The 14,596-nt window shown below is 32.9% G+C and overlaps 1 protein-coding gene and 1 pseudogene across 1 annotated transcript; both read right to left on the bottom strand.

The window, feature by feature from the left end:
• LOC149383970 (uncharacterized protein At4g15970-like) lies at positions 1-3,516 on the bottom strand. The gene is made up of 5 exons (XM_089627963.1): positions 3,256-3,516; positions 1,761-2,114; positions 629-1,104; positions 389-465; positions 1-216 (listed from the first exon to the last, which is right to left on the bottom strand). Exons 1-4 carry the CDS (start codon positions 3,514-3,516, stop codon positions 417-419), a joined length of 1,140 nt encoding a protein of 379 aa, XP_089484089.1. The 3' UTR covers positions 1-216; positions 389-416.
• Positions 3,517-7,496: 3,980 nt separating this feature from the next.
• LOC149383969 (uncharacterized protein At4g15970-like) lies at positions 7,497-14,596 on the bottom strand (annotated as a pseudogene).

The following is a 14,596-nucleotide window of genomic DNA, read 5'->3' as shown; positions in this document are numbered from 1 at the left end:
TCCAGATGGATGATATATACCTTTATTCTTAAATTAACCAAAAAAATTGAAATAAAAAGTACGGGAAATAAGGTATTACATCCACACGTCAACATAAATTTGCATTATTTACTACAATTCACGATGTCAATCTACGTCCACTGTTAAGAAGAGCCGTTCCTTGAGTGATCTTGAGCTAAAGAAGAAAGATTGAAACGATGTCTTTGTATATATCACCTGTAATAGAAGCAGCAAAATATAAATTAAGAATGCTGGCGTATATTTGCTTGATTTTTTTTTTTTTTTTGGAATGTATCATTTATTGCTTTATAATAAAAAAAATATATGAAATCAATATATATATATATATATATATATATATATATATATATATATATATTATTCTTACTTCCATGATACGGAGAGAGTATTAAACTTCATCTATTATGCTTGGATTTATGTTCATTCATGCGTTGGAAAGATGTACTGTCACGCCCATGAAATTTACAATAAAATGTCAAAAATTAATAATCAAAATTTAGCACATATTTTTACATACTAAATGCATTTATCAAAATAAATTGGTAAACGTATTATTAGACTCCTTGTGTATTTATTATAAATTGAATAAAATTGCATATTGCCCTACCTGCAATTTTGCGGGACACTCCATGTGCTCTTAGGATTCAAAGGCGCCATCGATGAAGTAAATCTTTTCCAATCCTCTAGTAAAATAGCGAGATCATTGACTTTGTTGTCAAGACCGACACAACAATTCGCGTGCATTGTACACACCTTGTTGAGATCCCGGCTCGGCTCGCAAAATCCTCCGAAGTAGGTTGTGTCCAAAAACCTTATATTGAGTCCTATTTCTTTTAGGAAAGGATTAAATTTAATCTTGTTCAGAACATCTTGATCGTGCTGTCCCGAGTAGTTCAATCTGGCGGAGTACCAAAATTTGTAAAATTTGACCGTTTTATTGTTTGATCGGACATAAGCAAATCCTCCATTCGGGAAGTTATTTAGATCATCCGAGTTTCCGTTGAAGGAATCGCACGCAATTTGGAAATCTGCTTTCGGAGAAAAGCGTTTAAATGGATTGCGTAGCCACATTATGTCAGTGTCCTGATCAAAGCAAGGATATATATAGTTAGTGGAAATTTATTGAAAGATTTTAATTACCAAGCCAAACCTTTTAATTATTGACCTCCTAAGACACCATTGACATTACTTCTAACAAATTGCCTAATATATACATACATATATATATATATATATATATATATATATAAACATAACACACATATATATATACATACGTATATACACACACACACACACATATATATATATATATATATATATATATATATTAGTATCATGTCTGTATGTACATATAATGTATATATTATTTTGCATGGATCCAAGTAAATATGTATTCATATCGTTCTATATTGAGAAAGACTAGTTAATTGTTACCAAAAACCTGTATTTATGCAATAAAATCACTTAATTTTAAAACGTGGCAATGCCAAACTATGACATTGAAAATTAAATAATCGTGTGAAAGCTGAACAATTTGTAGGATAGTTACATTCTGGCATTTGTTAGGCCAGCAGTCACCTAGCCAAACAAACTTAAATCCCTAAAATTTAACTAGAGTTTAACAACAACAAAATTTATAGTGAGATCCTCCTTTAATATGTAATTAAAAAAATAACTATAAATATAGAATCTGGATTTAGGAGCAAATTGGAAAACTCTTAAAAGCGATTAATTACCGTGAAGACGAAGCTATATCCCATCTCAAGTACCGAACTCAAAAATTTAATTCTTATCCACATCATCTCCAAGTAATCCGGGGTCATGAAGAAGGCCTCTTCGGTGAAATTGACCCCTTTTGTACGAAGTTGATAGCAATGAGGGTGAGATGATGAGCAAAGAGAGTAGGCTTTATCGTCCAAGCAAATCACTACCAAATGCCTCAACAAGCCCTTTGTCCCGTTGCCGATCCGAAAGCTCTTCAAGAAAAGGTCGAATATTGAGTTCGGTTCTGCCCATGCGTCGTTTAGGGTTGTTATGATCACAGTCTTATTTCCCATCGACGCGCGTCTAAGAATGTTGTCTAATTGAATCTGTAATATGTTCAATAAAAATGAAAAACCCAAAATAATAAGAATATAAAATTAGAGAAAAGTATAGTATTTTTAGTCTCTAAATCTATTGGGGTGAGACAATTTGATATCTAGATAAATTCTAGTAATTTTTGTCTTTGACTTGAGATGATTAGAACACTTTAATAAAATCTGTTCGAATGTAATATGCTTACATATGACATGTAAGAATATATTAGAACAATTTAATAAAATCTGTTCGAATGTAATACGCTTACATATATATGACATGTGTTTATTCACATGTCGTTGTGGTATTTTTTTTTTTTAAGACTCGTTGGCTTCGTTTTGACAGAGATTTGGCTGTGGTTATCCTTTTAAATTTTAATATCGTACTATACTTCTATATGACTTATTTTATGTTTGTTTTCAAACGAATGACTTTCTTAGTGTAAAATTAGATCTAAATGTAAGATATTATAATGATAAAAACATAAAGTATAGCATATAGAAGCCTATTATTCTAAAAGTACGGGAAGTTATGCCAATTCTTTTTTTACAACGTCTGACAATATAGAAAGAAAAAAAAAATACTAATTAATATATATCCAACTTTTATGAGTGTCGAACAATAGTAACAAGTGCACTGTAGTTAAGAAAACTTATCAAGTCTTGATAAAACTAAATAGAAAACGGAAACGAATTAGATAAATAAAAAAGTCATATTATGACCGTGAAACAGCGGGGCAAGGACAATATTAATTAGCGAAACGTAAGCCGACTCTTAACAAACCGAGAGAGGTCTTCATATCTTCCCAGAGCATATAGTCAAATCTGAATTCAAAATGCAAACTAAAGCATGTATATCTTAGAATAATGATATAAATTAAAAAAGAAACTTGAGTTTCTAACTATCATAATCATTTCAATGACCATTAAAAATTGAAATATTTAGAAAGTAACCGTATTTCCAATTAAATAAAATCGATGCTGCAAAAATTTAAAAAAAAAAAAAAAAAAAAACTTGGATACCTCATGAAAAATTGGTAGTTTTCAAATGTTTCAGTTATGGCATTTGAAAATAAATTTAACCTATTATGATGGTTAGAAACTCGAAATATATATATATATATATATATATATATATATATATATATATTACCTGGTCAGAATCAGAAGAGCGAGTTGAGCTCAATGGAATAAGTGGAAGAAATGAAAAGGAACGCAACGAGAGCGAGCTGAGAAGAACCAAACAAGCCAACGTAATGGCTGCAAACAAGACTGTGGCTTTGACAACTCTGCGGACCGAGCTCGGATTGTTAGCACTACTACTATTACTGCTTTCGCTATTCATACTAATAATCTCATCATCATTATTATTATTATCATCTTCACTAACTGAAACTGGAATGTAGTTCTTCATGTCTTTTTCTTCTTCTTTTTTCATGAGATGGCTTTCTATTGTTTCTTTGGCTCTATATAAACTATCATGCTGGCCTTGTGTATTAAATATACACACACACACGTAGACAAAGACCAACTTGGCCGTTGGTAAATAATCACAGAGAGAGAGAGAGAGTTGAACAAGTTGCAGAAAATTAAAGACCAGAAACTCAATTGACTTTGATCTTCAGGAAAAATTAAAAAAGATACTTTTTCATTATTGATTTTGTTAATAAGATTTTCAATTTTAGAGTTTTGGGGAATTATAATATAAAATGTATGTGGATGTGTGTGTGTTGCGACATAAATTAATAAGTGCATTATTTTACTATATAACAAGAAATATTTTTCCCGTTGTTCGTAATGGGGAGTACAGGTACTACTCATTTTGAAGTATTGAACTGTCTGAGGGCCAGATTACTTTATTTATCAATGATATATTATTCTTTTCTTTTGTCGTGTACATTTTTCTACGCACTTCAATACCCTTTGTTTTTTTTTACAACTATCCGCCTAACTATATTCAATGAAATATGACAAAACTATTTAGATTAATTATACAAAACACAAACAAGCATAATTTAAAAGTCAAACAAGTACATATCCATAACATAGATAATAAGAGGCATGACCTCTTCAACATTTAACCACGTTTCGCCATATGGCGACACGTGACGTCTCCATATGGCGACACGTGGTAGATTTTTTTTTTTTTTTTTTTTTTGTCGGAGCCTTCAATTTTTTTTTTTTGCCGGAGCCTTCGTTTTTTTTTTTTTTGCCTTTTGCCTTCCAGTTTTTTTTTTTTTTCAATTTTGATTTTTTTCCCTTCCAAATATCAATATATTTTCTATAATTTTTTTATGTATATTATAATCATAATTACTAATACTATATCAATAACATATATTATCATTTATTTTTTTCCCGATCTTTAATTTTTTTTCCCTCTCTCATCAATATATTTTGTATATATTTTTATTTCAACTTGAATCCTGGTGCCGCCAGACAGCGACACGTGGAAGCCATTTTTTTTCCTTCCGATTTTGATTTTTTTTTTTACTTCTGATTTTGATTTTTTTTTCTTTCCGATTTGATTTTTTTATATTTTTTTATGTATATTATAATCATAATTACTAATAATATATTATACTATATCAATAACATATATTATCATTTATTTTTTTTCCGACCTTTAATTTTTTTTCCCTCTCTCATCAATATATTTTGTATATATTTTTTTTTTCAACTTGAATCCTGGTGCCGCCATGCAGCGACACGTGGAAACCATTTTTTTTTCCTTCCGATTTTGATTTTTTTTTTTACTTCCGATTTTGATTTTTTTTTTGCTTTCCAATTTTGATTTTTTTCCCCTTCCAAACATCAATATATTTTGTATATTTTTTTTATGTATATTATAATCATAATTACTAATACTATATTATACTATATCAATAACATATATTATCATTTATTTTTTTCCCAACCTTTAATTTTTTGCCCCTCTCTCATCAATATATTTTGTATATATTTTTATTTCAACTCGAATTCTGGTGCCGCCAGGCAGCGACACGTGGAGCCATTTTTTTTCCTTCCGGTTTTGACTTTTTTTTTACTTCCGATTTTGATTTTTTTCCTTCTTTCATAAATATATTTTGTATAATTTTTTTATGTACATTAATTTCTTTCCTCCCTCTCTTATCAATATATTTTGTATAGTTTTTAATGTATATTATATTTAATACAATTAAAAGTCTAAACTTACTTATTTTACTTATTTTTATTTTTTACTTTTTTAAAAAATATATTGCTGACTCGCGCGTAGCGCGTTTTTTAAACTAGTAATTAGAGAAGAAATTAGTTACAGCTCAGCACGCAGCCCTAATAAATGGGGAGTTAGGCATAAAGTCCATTTAGCAGATCTCTAATGTTAAAATTTTAGTTAAATTATATAATAATTAAAATAAATAGTTCAAATTAAAACAATATATCATACCACAAAACTAATTATTATATTTTTAATATTTAAATAATTAAATTATAATTTTAATCGCGAGTTTAGTTATTTGAATAAATCTATGTAATTTCTTTGCGCAGTTGTCTACTAGTGTCATTGTCCATGCAACACATTTTTTTTAATTCTTTTAATTTTTTTTAAGTTCAACCCTATGCTACACTACCTCGACCAATAGTCTCTTAGCAAATAAAAATTCAATTGTTCCGCCAACTATCAAGCCAAGCTATACCACCATCGACTTCAATATAGTCCATCACCACTCCGAGTCTAACTGTTGGAAAATTTTTCTTTATTGACTGACAAACTGTTAATCATTTTCTTCAAGCACAACTAGGATTTCAGTGGCTGACAGATACACCGAGACAAATCGGGTCTTTAACTTTGGACAGAGTTTCGAACTTCACCAAAAATTAATCATTTTAATTGGGATTATACGTTTTCCTTTGAATGCGACAGAGTCGCATCCAAAGATGATCCCGAGCTTTGTCGCATCCAATATCTAGGTCAAATCAATTTAAAGATTTCGTCTTCTCCATCCTATCTTCACTCTTTTCCCCTTCTTTCTAGAGATCTTCGCCAAAAAAACTCACAAATTTCCTCTCTTTACTCCGCCTCTCTCTCTCTGCCTCATTCATCCCTCATTCAAATACACTTACGAAATCAATAGATACAGGCCCGAGAACGAGAACGAGTGATTTGTAGTATAAAACACATTCATCTGAGCCAAAAATGAAGTGTTTCGGTTGCGTTTCGCACTACTCTGGACGATCAATGATTTATGGTACGATCATATTTATCGGAATGAAGTGGACAAGGGTATCCGAAATTTCGCATCCAAAATTTTATGCACTTTTATATGTAACTAGTCACATCTAGTAGCTTCAACTACGGAGAACAGGATGTGATTTTTGTCGCATCCAATTGATCATTGGATGCGACTTTTTAAGCTTTAGATGCGACAAAAGTCGCACCCAAATAAAGTATTTCTCCTAGTTGAAGTGGAATTCCTTAGGTTGTTGTTGAAGCTTTCCTCACGAAGAGAAAAGAGTTGCCAGCGAGAATGTTGTGATTGTTCTCGACACCCCTCATTTTAGCGCCAAAAATGTTACGTAGTCGCTTGAGTAGTAAAGTTCGTAAGAATGAGTCGATCCAACGAGGACTTTGTTTAACTGGAAATCAAACGAGCTAGGAACGAATTAAACTCAAAGAAAACAATGAGATTATTATCTAAATTTCAAAAATTAAATAAGAAAAAGTAAATTAAAATATGAGTGAATAAATATGAAGAAGGCAAGGGCAACGGCTTCGCAAAACTCTTATATGGTCGGGATTCCTAGAACTACACACAATTTTTTGGTTCTCTCTCTTCACTAATCACACTCGTGTGATTATCGTTAAATCTCTCTCAAGTATCTAACAATCTATGTCAATACCGAGTTTTTAGCTCTCGATCTCAAACCCTAAAAATACGACAAGCATTACAAACAAGAGTGTACACACGGTTCTATAGCAGCCTAGCTATCTCTCACCTAAGAACGTACTACACTTAATAAACTCTTATGCACGATCAACTTAATCTTGCTCAATAATCATGTCAATCCTAAAAAATATGAATAAGGTCACGAATCTCACACAAGCATTAAGCATGAAATTAAATAAAGCGATAGAGAAGATGAACAGAAAATAATTCATTCAATAAATAAAGAATCAACAACCATAATTGAAAAAAACTAAGTCATCACCCTTAAGGAGTTCAGTTCATAGCGTCGAGCAAAAACACAAAATAAATAAACAAACTCCATAGAAATCATATCAAAGCAAAGCATAAATAAGATGAGTTCCAATGAATAAGATTAGAAGGAAAAATACTGAATTGTGATTATCAGTCGTCGACGAGCGGTGGTCTTCTTCTCCGATTTACTCTTATCTCCTAACTAGCCAAACAACTAATGAAAACAGTCTTTTTGGGCATCGCGGCGCGGTCTGTGCCAGGTTCTCACTGCGGCGCGCTCAAAGTCACCGATGTGCGGTGAAACTGAATCGACCGTAACTTCTTGCTCTGATGTCCGATTTCTGCATATAAAAATGCGTTGGAAAGCTAAGGGAAAGATATATCCAATGGTGAAAAGAATTCATTCAAAATAGTCACTTCGGAATCTAAAATCATGCAGAAGAAGATGCCATGTTTCTTAATTAGCTCTATCTCGTTCGAAAAAATTTCAAATCATCCCAAAATTGCTTCATTGCCCTCAAAACACTTTAAGCTCACGAAAGACCTATAAAATCTAAGAAAATACAAAATATATCAAAAACACTGAAGGATTCGCTTCGATTCAAACCCGGGAACGAGTGATTTATACGTATAAAACGCACTCATCACACGTGGTGTGAGCGGACTTGGTCGCTTGTTTTGTCTGGATGGGCCTGAAGTCACTTTTCTAGGGCTCGAGATGCTCAAGTAAAATTGGGGTAAGAACTCAAATGACCGAGAATTTCGGAAGACCTTTCAAAGCATGACAAAGGGGGATGTATCAACTTCTTTTGAAGGCCGAAAAAGAGAGAGCACTTTGGAGCATAAACCCAAAACGTCCATCAATCCACGGTTCTAAGGAGAGATTACGAGTGTGGTAGTGGTTTCACTCAACTTCACGCCCGAAATGAGTTTACTCTTCTCTCGACTCCATGTCGGGAGTGAGTTCATTCTTTTTTACAATTCCACATCGAGAATGAGTTTGCTCTTCTCTCGACTCCATGCCGAGAGTGAGTTCGTCACCGCGGTTTCCTAAGAAAAGAGAAACATTAACTGTGTAGTGGGATATTCCTCATATTAAGTGAAGAACATGAGAATTTATTTCTCAAGCTCTTAAACACTTTTAGAAAGGGAATACAATTTGGTTTGGATATCCTTTGTTTGTGTGTGTGTGCGCGCGCGCGTGCGTGTGAGAGAGAGAGAGAGAGAGAGAGAGAGAGAGAGAAAATATTTCTTCTCGCATTCTAGAGAGAATGGAAATAGATTATTTTTATTTTTGTGTTTTTACGTGAGAGATATTGAAAGTTATTTCTCTTTGTTTTAGTCTCAAATGTTCTTGTGGGAGAAGAATCATGAGAGATAAGTGAGAGAAAAATTTGGCGCGTGTTTGCCTAGATTTTTTTATTTCTTGAGATAAAATGGTGGAGTGAATGAGATATTTATAGTGTTTTGAAGTTGTATTGAGAGTTTTTGAGTTATTTGCGGGGCCCACCGAGATTGGTTCAAAAATGATGATTTGGTGCTCTTGGGCGGAGCAAAAATGGGTTTGGGCGTGTAGATTCTTTAGTTGGGCAAGAAGGTTTGGTCTCTGAGCGAGTAGAAGGAGATTTGGGCGAGAAGAGTTGAATTTGGGTGAGCAAATTGGCCCACCCGGGCGAGGAGAAGAGTTGTGGGCTCAAGGGCCAACAAGCCCAACTGGCGCGACGACGCCACGCGCGCGGGCGGAGTTGGTGTTGCGCGCGTGGGAAAGCTGAAGGGAGAGAGGAGTTGGGCCTGGTCTTTAGATAGGCCCATTTTTGTTGGGTCTGTGAAAACTTGGGCCTAACAGACATCAACCCGAAATGCTTCTTATTTTACTTTGAGAAATTGCCCCATATGCCACCAATTTTATAATTTTTTCCCACTTTCCACCAAAAGACTAATTTTTTCCCAAAATGCCACCGAGATGTCAACATTGTTGACATCTATGTCAACAATGTTTACATCTCATAGTGAAGTGCAAAAATAGATGTTGGCATTTTGGGAAAAATTAGTCTTTTGGTGGAAAGTGGGAAAAAATTATAATATTGGTGGCAAATGGGCAATTTCTCTTTTACTTTTTATGTATATGTATATATTTATACCAAAAACTAGACGCTACTAGTGAAAAAAATCAAATACATATCTAATCTTTACTTCTCAATACGACTAGAAACCAACACTTGGAAGGTTTTTTCTTCTTTCTTTTAATCCGTAAATACACGCACACACGTGAAGAAATCATTCCTTTGCTGAACTGACAACCTAAGGGCCTCTCAGGAAAGCCAAAATTAAGACGATACCTGAACAAAATCAAAGATTTACGAATTTTAATTTTGAATCAATAAATATACATAATATATAGCTATATATATACATATAGTTCTTACCTCAAAATTTTAAGCTTCATCCGATATGTTGTGTTTATGCTGGTTCATGCGCAGAGTACTTGAAGCCCACCAATATTCACATGGAATTTAAAACACAAATAAAGAATGTCAATAGACGTATAATAGATGCAGAATAAATCAAAACGTTGGGAAATGTATGTATTGTACCGTACAATATCACAATGCTTACATTTCTCTACGCCATAATTTATATTTTATTAAATTTCCTAATAATTCATTCATATTTAATTTATGAGTTCCGTAATTTTTTGTACCTGCAATTTTGTGGGACACTCCATGGACCATTAGGGTTTAAAGGCGGGAGAGACAAAGTAAATCTTTTCCAATCCTCGAGCAAAATTGTGAGATCATTGACTTTATTTTTTAGACCAACACAACAATTTGCGTGCATTGTACACACTTTGTTGAGAACTTGGCTCGCCTGACAAAACCCTCCGAAATAAGTTGTGTCCAAAAATCTTATTTTGAGCCCGATTTTATTAATGAACGAAACTTATATGATCTTGTTAAAAACATCTTGGTCGTGTTGTTCCGGGTAGTTCAATCTGGCTGAGTGCCAATACTTGTAAAACTTAATTGTCCGCTTGTTCGATCTAACGTAAGTAAATCCTCCATTTGGAAAATTATTTAGATCGTAAGGGTTTCCATTGTAGTAATCGCACGCAATTTGAAAATCTACTTCGGGAAAAAAGCGGTTGAATGGGTTGCGCAACCACATTATATCGGTATCCTGATCAGAAAAAAAAAAATATATTGTTAATTAATAAAAAAAAAATCTGATTTTAAATTTTGTTTTATTCTAACAATTTTTTTAGTATTTAGATTAATTAGTCCGAGAACTTATTCTATATGTTCTAAAAATTTGAATACTCAAACTAGCTATAGTTAATTGATGTGTCTCTATAAGTAGGAGGTTTCGATTTCTTTGAGATAAACTTTTATTCCATCAGGAATAGCATGTAAGAAGAAAGACTAAATCTTATACGGAAATCCTCTTTGGCACGGGTCACTATCACTCATGATCCACTCACATTTTGACACGTGGCAGCACAGTGCCACGTGTCAAAATGTGAGTGGATCGTGAGGTGGTCGTGACCCGTGCCAAATAGCAATGCTCAATCTTATAACATATATATTTTCCGTGTTTGCCAAAACAAAACAAAAACTCTTCTTTCCGTAGACTAGTAGTCAACGGTATTCAATTGCGTTCAGTCACAGAACCTGTTATGCTCAAAAGTAGATATTAAGCTACTGGATATATCTGTGTGTGTGTGTGTGTGTGTGTGTGTGTGTGTGTGTGTGTGTGTGTGTGTGTGTGTGTCATTCAAATAGAGAAAAAGAGACAAAATAATTTAAAAAAAATTGGAGGACCCCAGTGCAGAGGTAGCATTTAATCGATCGTAGTTAGTCCTATGATTTATAATTTTATATTAAAAAAAAAATAAAAAAAAATAAAAATCCCTCGTTTTTTTTTTAAGAAATTGAGAAATTGCATAGACACCCCTATTTTTCGTCACGATCATAGAAAGACTAAATTGCATATAGTAAGGATTTCTTTATAATTTATGTTTATATGTTCAATCTAATAAATTATTTATTAATTGTGTGAATATAAAACTGAAAAATAGTAGTAACAAATACTAGATATATAGATAACAAGTCATTAAATTATTTTGAATCTATAATTATATAGGTATATAAAAACTTTAAGTTTGTAGTAGTGCTATTAATTAAGTTATTTAGATAAAATTGTCAATTTAATTACAATTAATAGAATCAGTGGTTAATTAACAACAGTTAACAGAACGTTGGCTATTTAGCAAATAATTAGTTTGATGTGACTTTGTAGCTTATAAATTTAAAAATAAATTTTTACTCATTTTCCAGAAACTTAATTAATTACCAAATAAATATTATTTAATTATTTATCCGTTTTTCAGTTTTTTTTAGTTCGCTAAATAAATATAGATCATGGTTGTAGGTGGATAAACAACACCCCTGAGTTTTAGAGAAATGCAAGTTTTGTCTCTCCATATTCATAAACGAATAAAAACATTTTACCATTGGGTTTTATGATTTGATACAACATCATATGAAAGTGAAACTTGATTTTATAATTTGAGAAAAAATAGTGTTTTTTATTTAATTTAGAAAAGAAAAAAAAATAAGTTAAGGAAATTTTGGAAACCATAGTAAAAACAAGGGTAAAATGATTATTTAGATAAATAAATTGATAAATCTTGCAATTTAACTTTTATAATTCTTAGTTATAGTGTATCATATTACTTGCCGAGAATCACTACAGGCTCTGCAGTACTTTTATAAAACATGCATTATTTTGATAGATTGGCTGTTAGTTGCAACTAATTTAAATTTTAATCCTATTGCAAAAGATTAAAAGACTAAATGGCCAAATATTATGAACAAAGCTTGCATATTGTGGTAAAAGATGTTAATTACCGTGAAAACAAAGCTGTAACCCATCTCAAGAACCGAACCCAAAAATTGTATTCTTCTCCACATCATCTCCAAATAATCCGCGGACATGAAAAAGGCCTCATTCGTAAAATCGACTCCTTTTGTGCGAAGTTGATGGCAGTGAGGATGAGATGATGAACAAAGAGAATAAGCTTTGTCATCCATGCAAATCACCACCAAATGCTTCAATAGTCCTTTTGTGTCGTTTCCGATCCTAAAGCTCCTCGTGAAAAGATCAAATATCGAATTCGGTTGTGCCCAAGCGTCATTTAAAGTCGTTATGATCACAGTCTTCTTTTCCATCGACGCGTTTCGAAGAATTCCATCTAACTGAAACTGAAATACACGTAGATATATTAAGGTGCTTTGGGTTAATCAATTTGGATTCATCTTACAATGAAAATCGAATAAGCACTAAAAATTTATATATTAAATTTTGAAAATAGTATATTGACCATTTTAGTCAATGAGCTCATAACTTTGAAAGTTTATTGCAAGTTTAATTAGATTGACCTTTTTAGTCTTTAAAGCTATAGTAATTAATTGAACTCATATTTTATAACTCTAGATTTTTTAAGTTTTGATTTGAGCTAAGGTCCTTCTATCATCTTCTCTTTTTTGTGTCAAGTTCTATGTACTCCAACAAAATAAGGACACATCATCACTTTTTTAATTTTTATTATCTAATTTCATTTTAAAATAAAAAAAAAATTATGACATGTCTTTTTTAGGGAAATACAAGGAGACGGACGATCTGGATTCCTTTTAGTTTTAGTTGCTCGTTAAATATTGTTTTATTTAAGAAATGAAAATGCGGATTTGATTCGTTATCCTCAGTTAGATAGATGCGTTTATCCGTATGCAAGGAAGAGAATGGAAGTTCACTGGGTATGTGGCTTTTAAACCCAATATGAGTAAAGCTTACGATCGTATTGAGTGGTAATTTTGTGTCACATGATGGAAGAGATGGAATTTGGGGTGCAATGGATCGAGCTGGTTATGGATTGTGTTTCTACCATCTCCTTTTAAGTACTCGATCGTCAATGGAAGGGTTTCAGAGACGTTTGAGGCGACTCGAGGACTCTGACAAGACGACCCACTCTCCCCATACCTTTTTATCTTATGAACGGAGTGTTTATTGCAAAAGCCAGTTGTGAGGTATCACATCTTTTTTTTCGCCGATGATAGCTTGGTGTTCTTTAGAGCCACCGTTCGTGAATGCCGAACTATCATGAGATGTATTGAGGCTTATTCGAAAGCGTCGGAACAATTGGTGAACTTCAAAAAATTGGTGATCTCCTTCTCTCCATGTCTACCGGACCATGAATCTCGCCAAATTCAGGCCCTTCTCAGAATTTGCTTCACGACGGGATCGATATATATATCTCGGGCTGCCGACTTTCATGCTTTGATCGATAAACGACTCCAATTCGGATTTCTTCGTTCGAAAGGTTTTTTAGTGTCTCAATGGATGGTCGAAAAAGACCATCCGCAAGGGTAAGGAAAACGCTCATTAAGTCGGTGATCCAATCGACACCGACTTACACTATGAGCGCACTTTTCGGATCCGGTCAATTTTTCAAAGATCGAAGGTCTTTTGCCGATTTTTGGTGGGGTTCCAAAGATGGGAAGAATAAAATACATTGGATCAAGTGGTCTTGGGTTTCCGATGTTTTCAAGAGTTACATTACCAAGATTTGTTGGCCAAACAAGCTAGGAGACTCCCAGGAGCACCAGATTCGCTTGTGACTCAACTCTTACAAGGTAACTATCTAGAATGGTAGTACTTTAGCCCTTAATGTGGGTTAATGAGCTTCTAGATATAAGGTCTCGATTTACGACAGTTGAATTTTATACTTTTTGCTATTTTTAAAATTTTCTAAAATTTGACAAACTAGCTCCTGAATTCTTTTTTACTTATTATTTATATATTCGGCTCCGTTCATGTTTGTTATTATATTTTATTTTACGCGTCATGCCCCTCCTGGAATTAAAAATATATCTATCTATATATATATATATATATATATATATATATATATATATATATATATATATAGCTTGGACACTGAATACAGTTATAAGATTCTTATATGTATAAAATTAATATATTAACATAATTTACCTGATCGGAATTGATTGGGTAGAGAGAAGAAGCTGGAAGAACTGAAAAATGAGTGAAGGAAGTGAGTAGAAGCAAAGAAGCCAGCGCAATCGCTGCGAACAAGACTGTCGTTTTCACAACTCTCCGCACCGAGCTTGGAACATTAAAACTACTTTTGCACTTGTTAATAATCCCTTTCGGATCATTATCATTATCATTTCGATATGCAACTACCTCACGATGATTATGATCGTCTCTGGCAAAAACTTTAATAATGTGTTTCAT

This window comes from Urtica dioica, chromosome 10, assembly GCF_054948205.1.
Source record: "Urtica dioica subsp. dioica isolate 48M chromosome 10, U.dioica_male_clone48M_v1_H2, whole genome shotgun sequence".
Taxonomy (NCBI): domain Eukaryota; kingdom Viridiplantae; phylum Streptophyta; class Magnoliopsida; order Rosales; family Urticaceae; genus Urtica; species Urtica dioica.
This window is presented reverse-complemented; position numbering and strand designations above follow the sequence as displayed.

Excerpts from the sequence above, each read along its gene's own strand:
- LOC149383970 (XM_089627963.1), bottom strand. The coding sequence starts at position 3,516 with ATGAAGAACTACATTCCAGTTTCAGTTAGTGAAGATGATAATAATAAT. Across the intron at positions 2,115-3,255 it reads GCTCTTCTGATTCTGACCAG|ATTCAATTAGACAACATTCT; the intron begins GTAATATATATA and ends AACATATTACAG. Across the intron at positions 466-628 it reads AGTGTCCCGCAAAATTGCAG|TACATCTTTCCAACGCATGA; the intron begins GTAGGGCAATAT and ends TGGGCGTGACAG.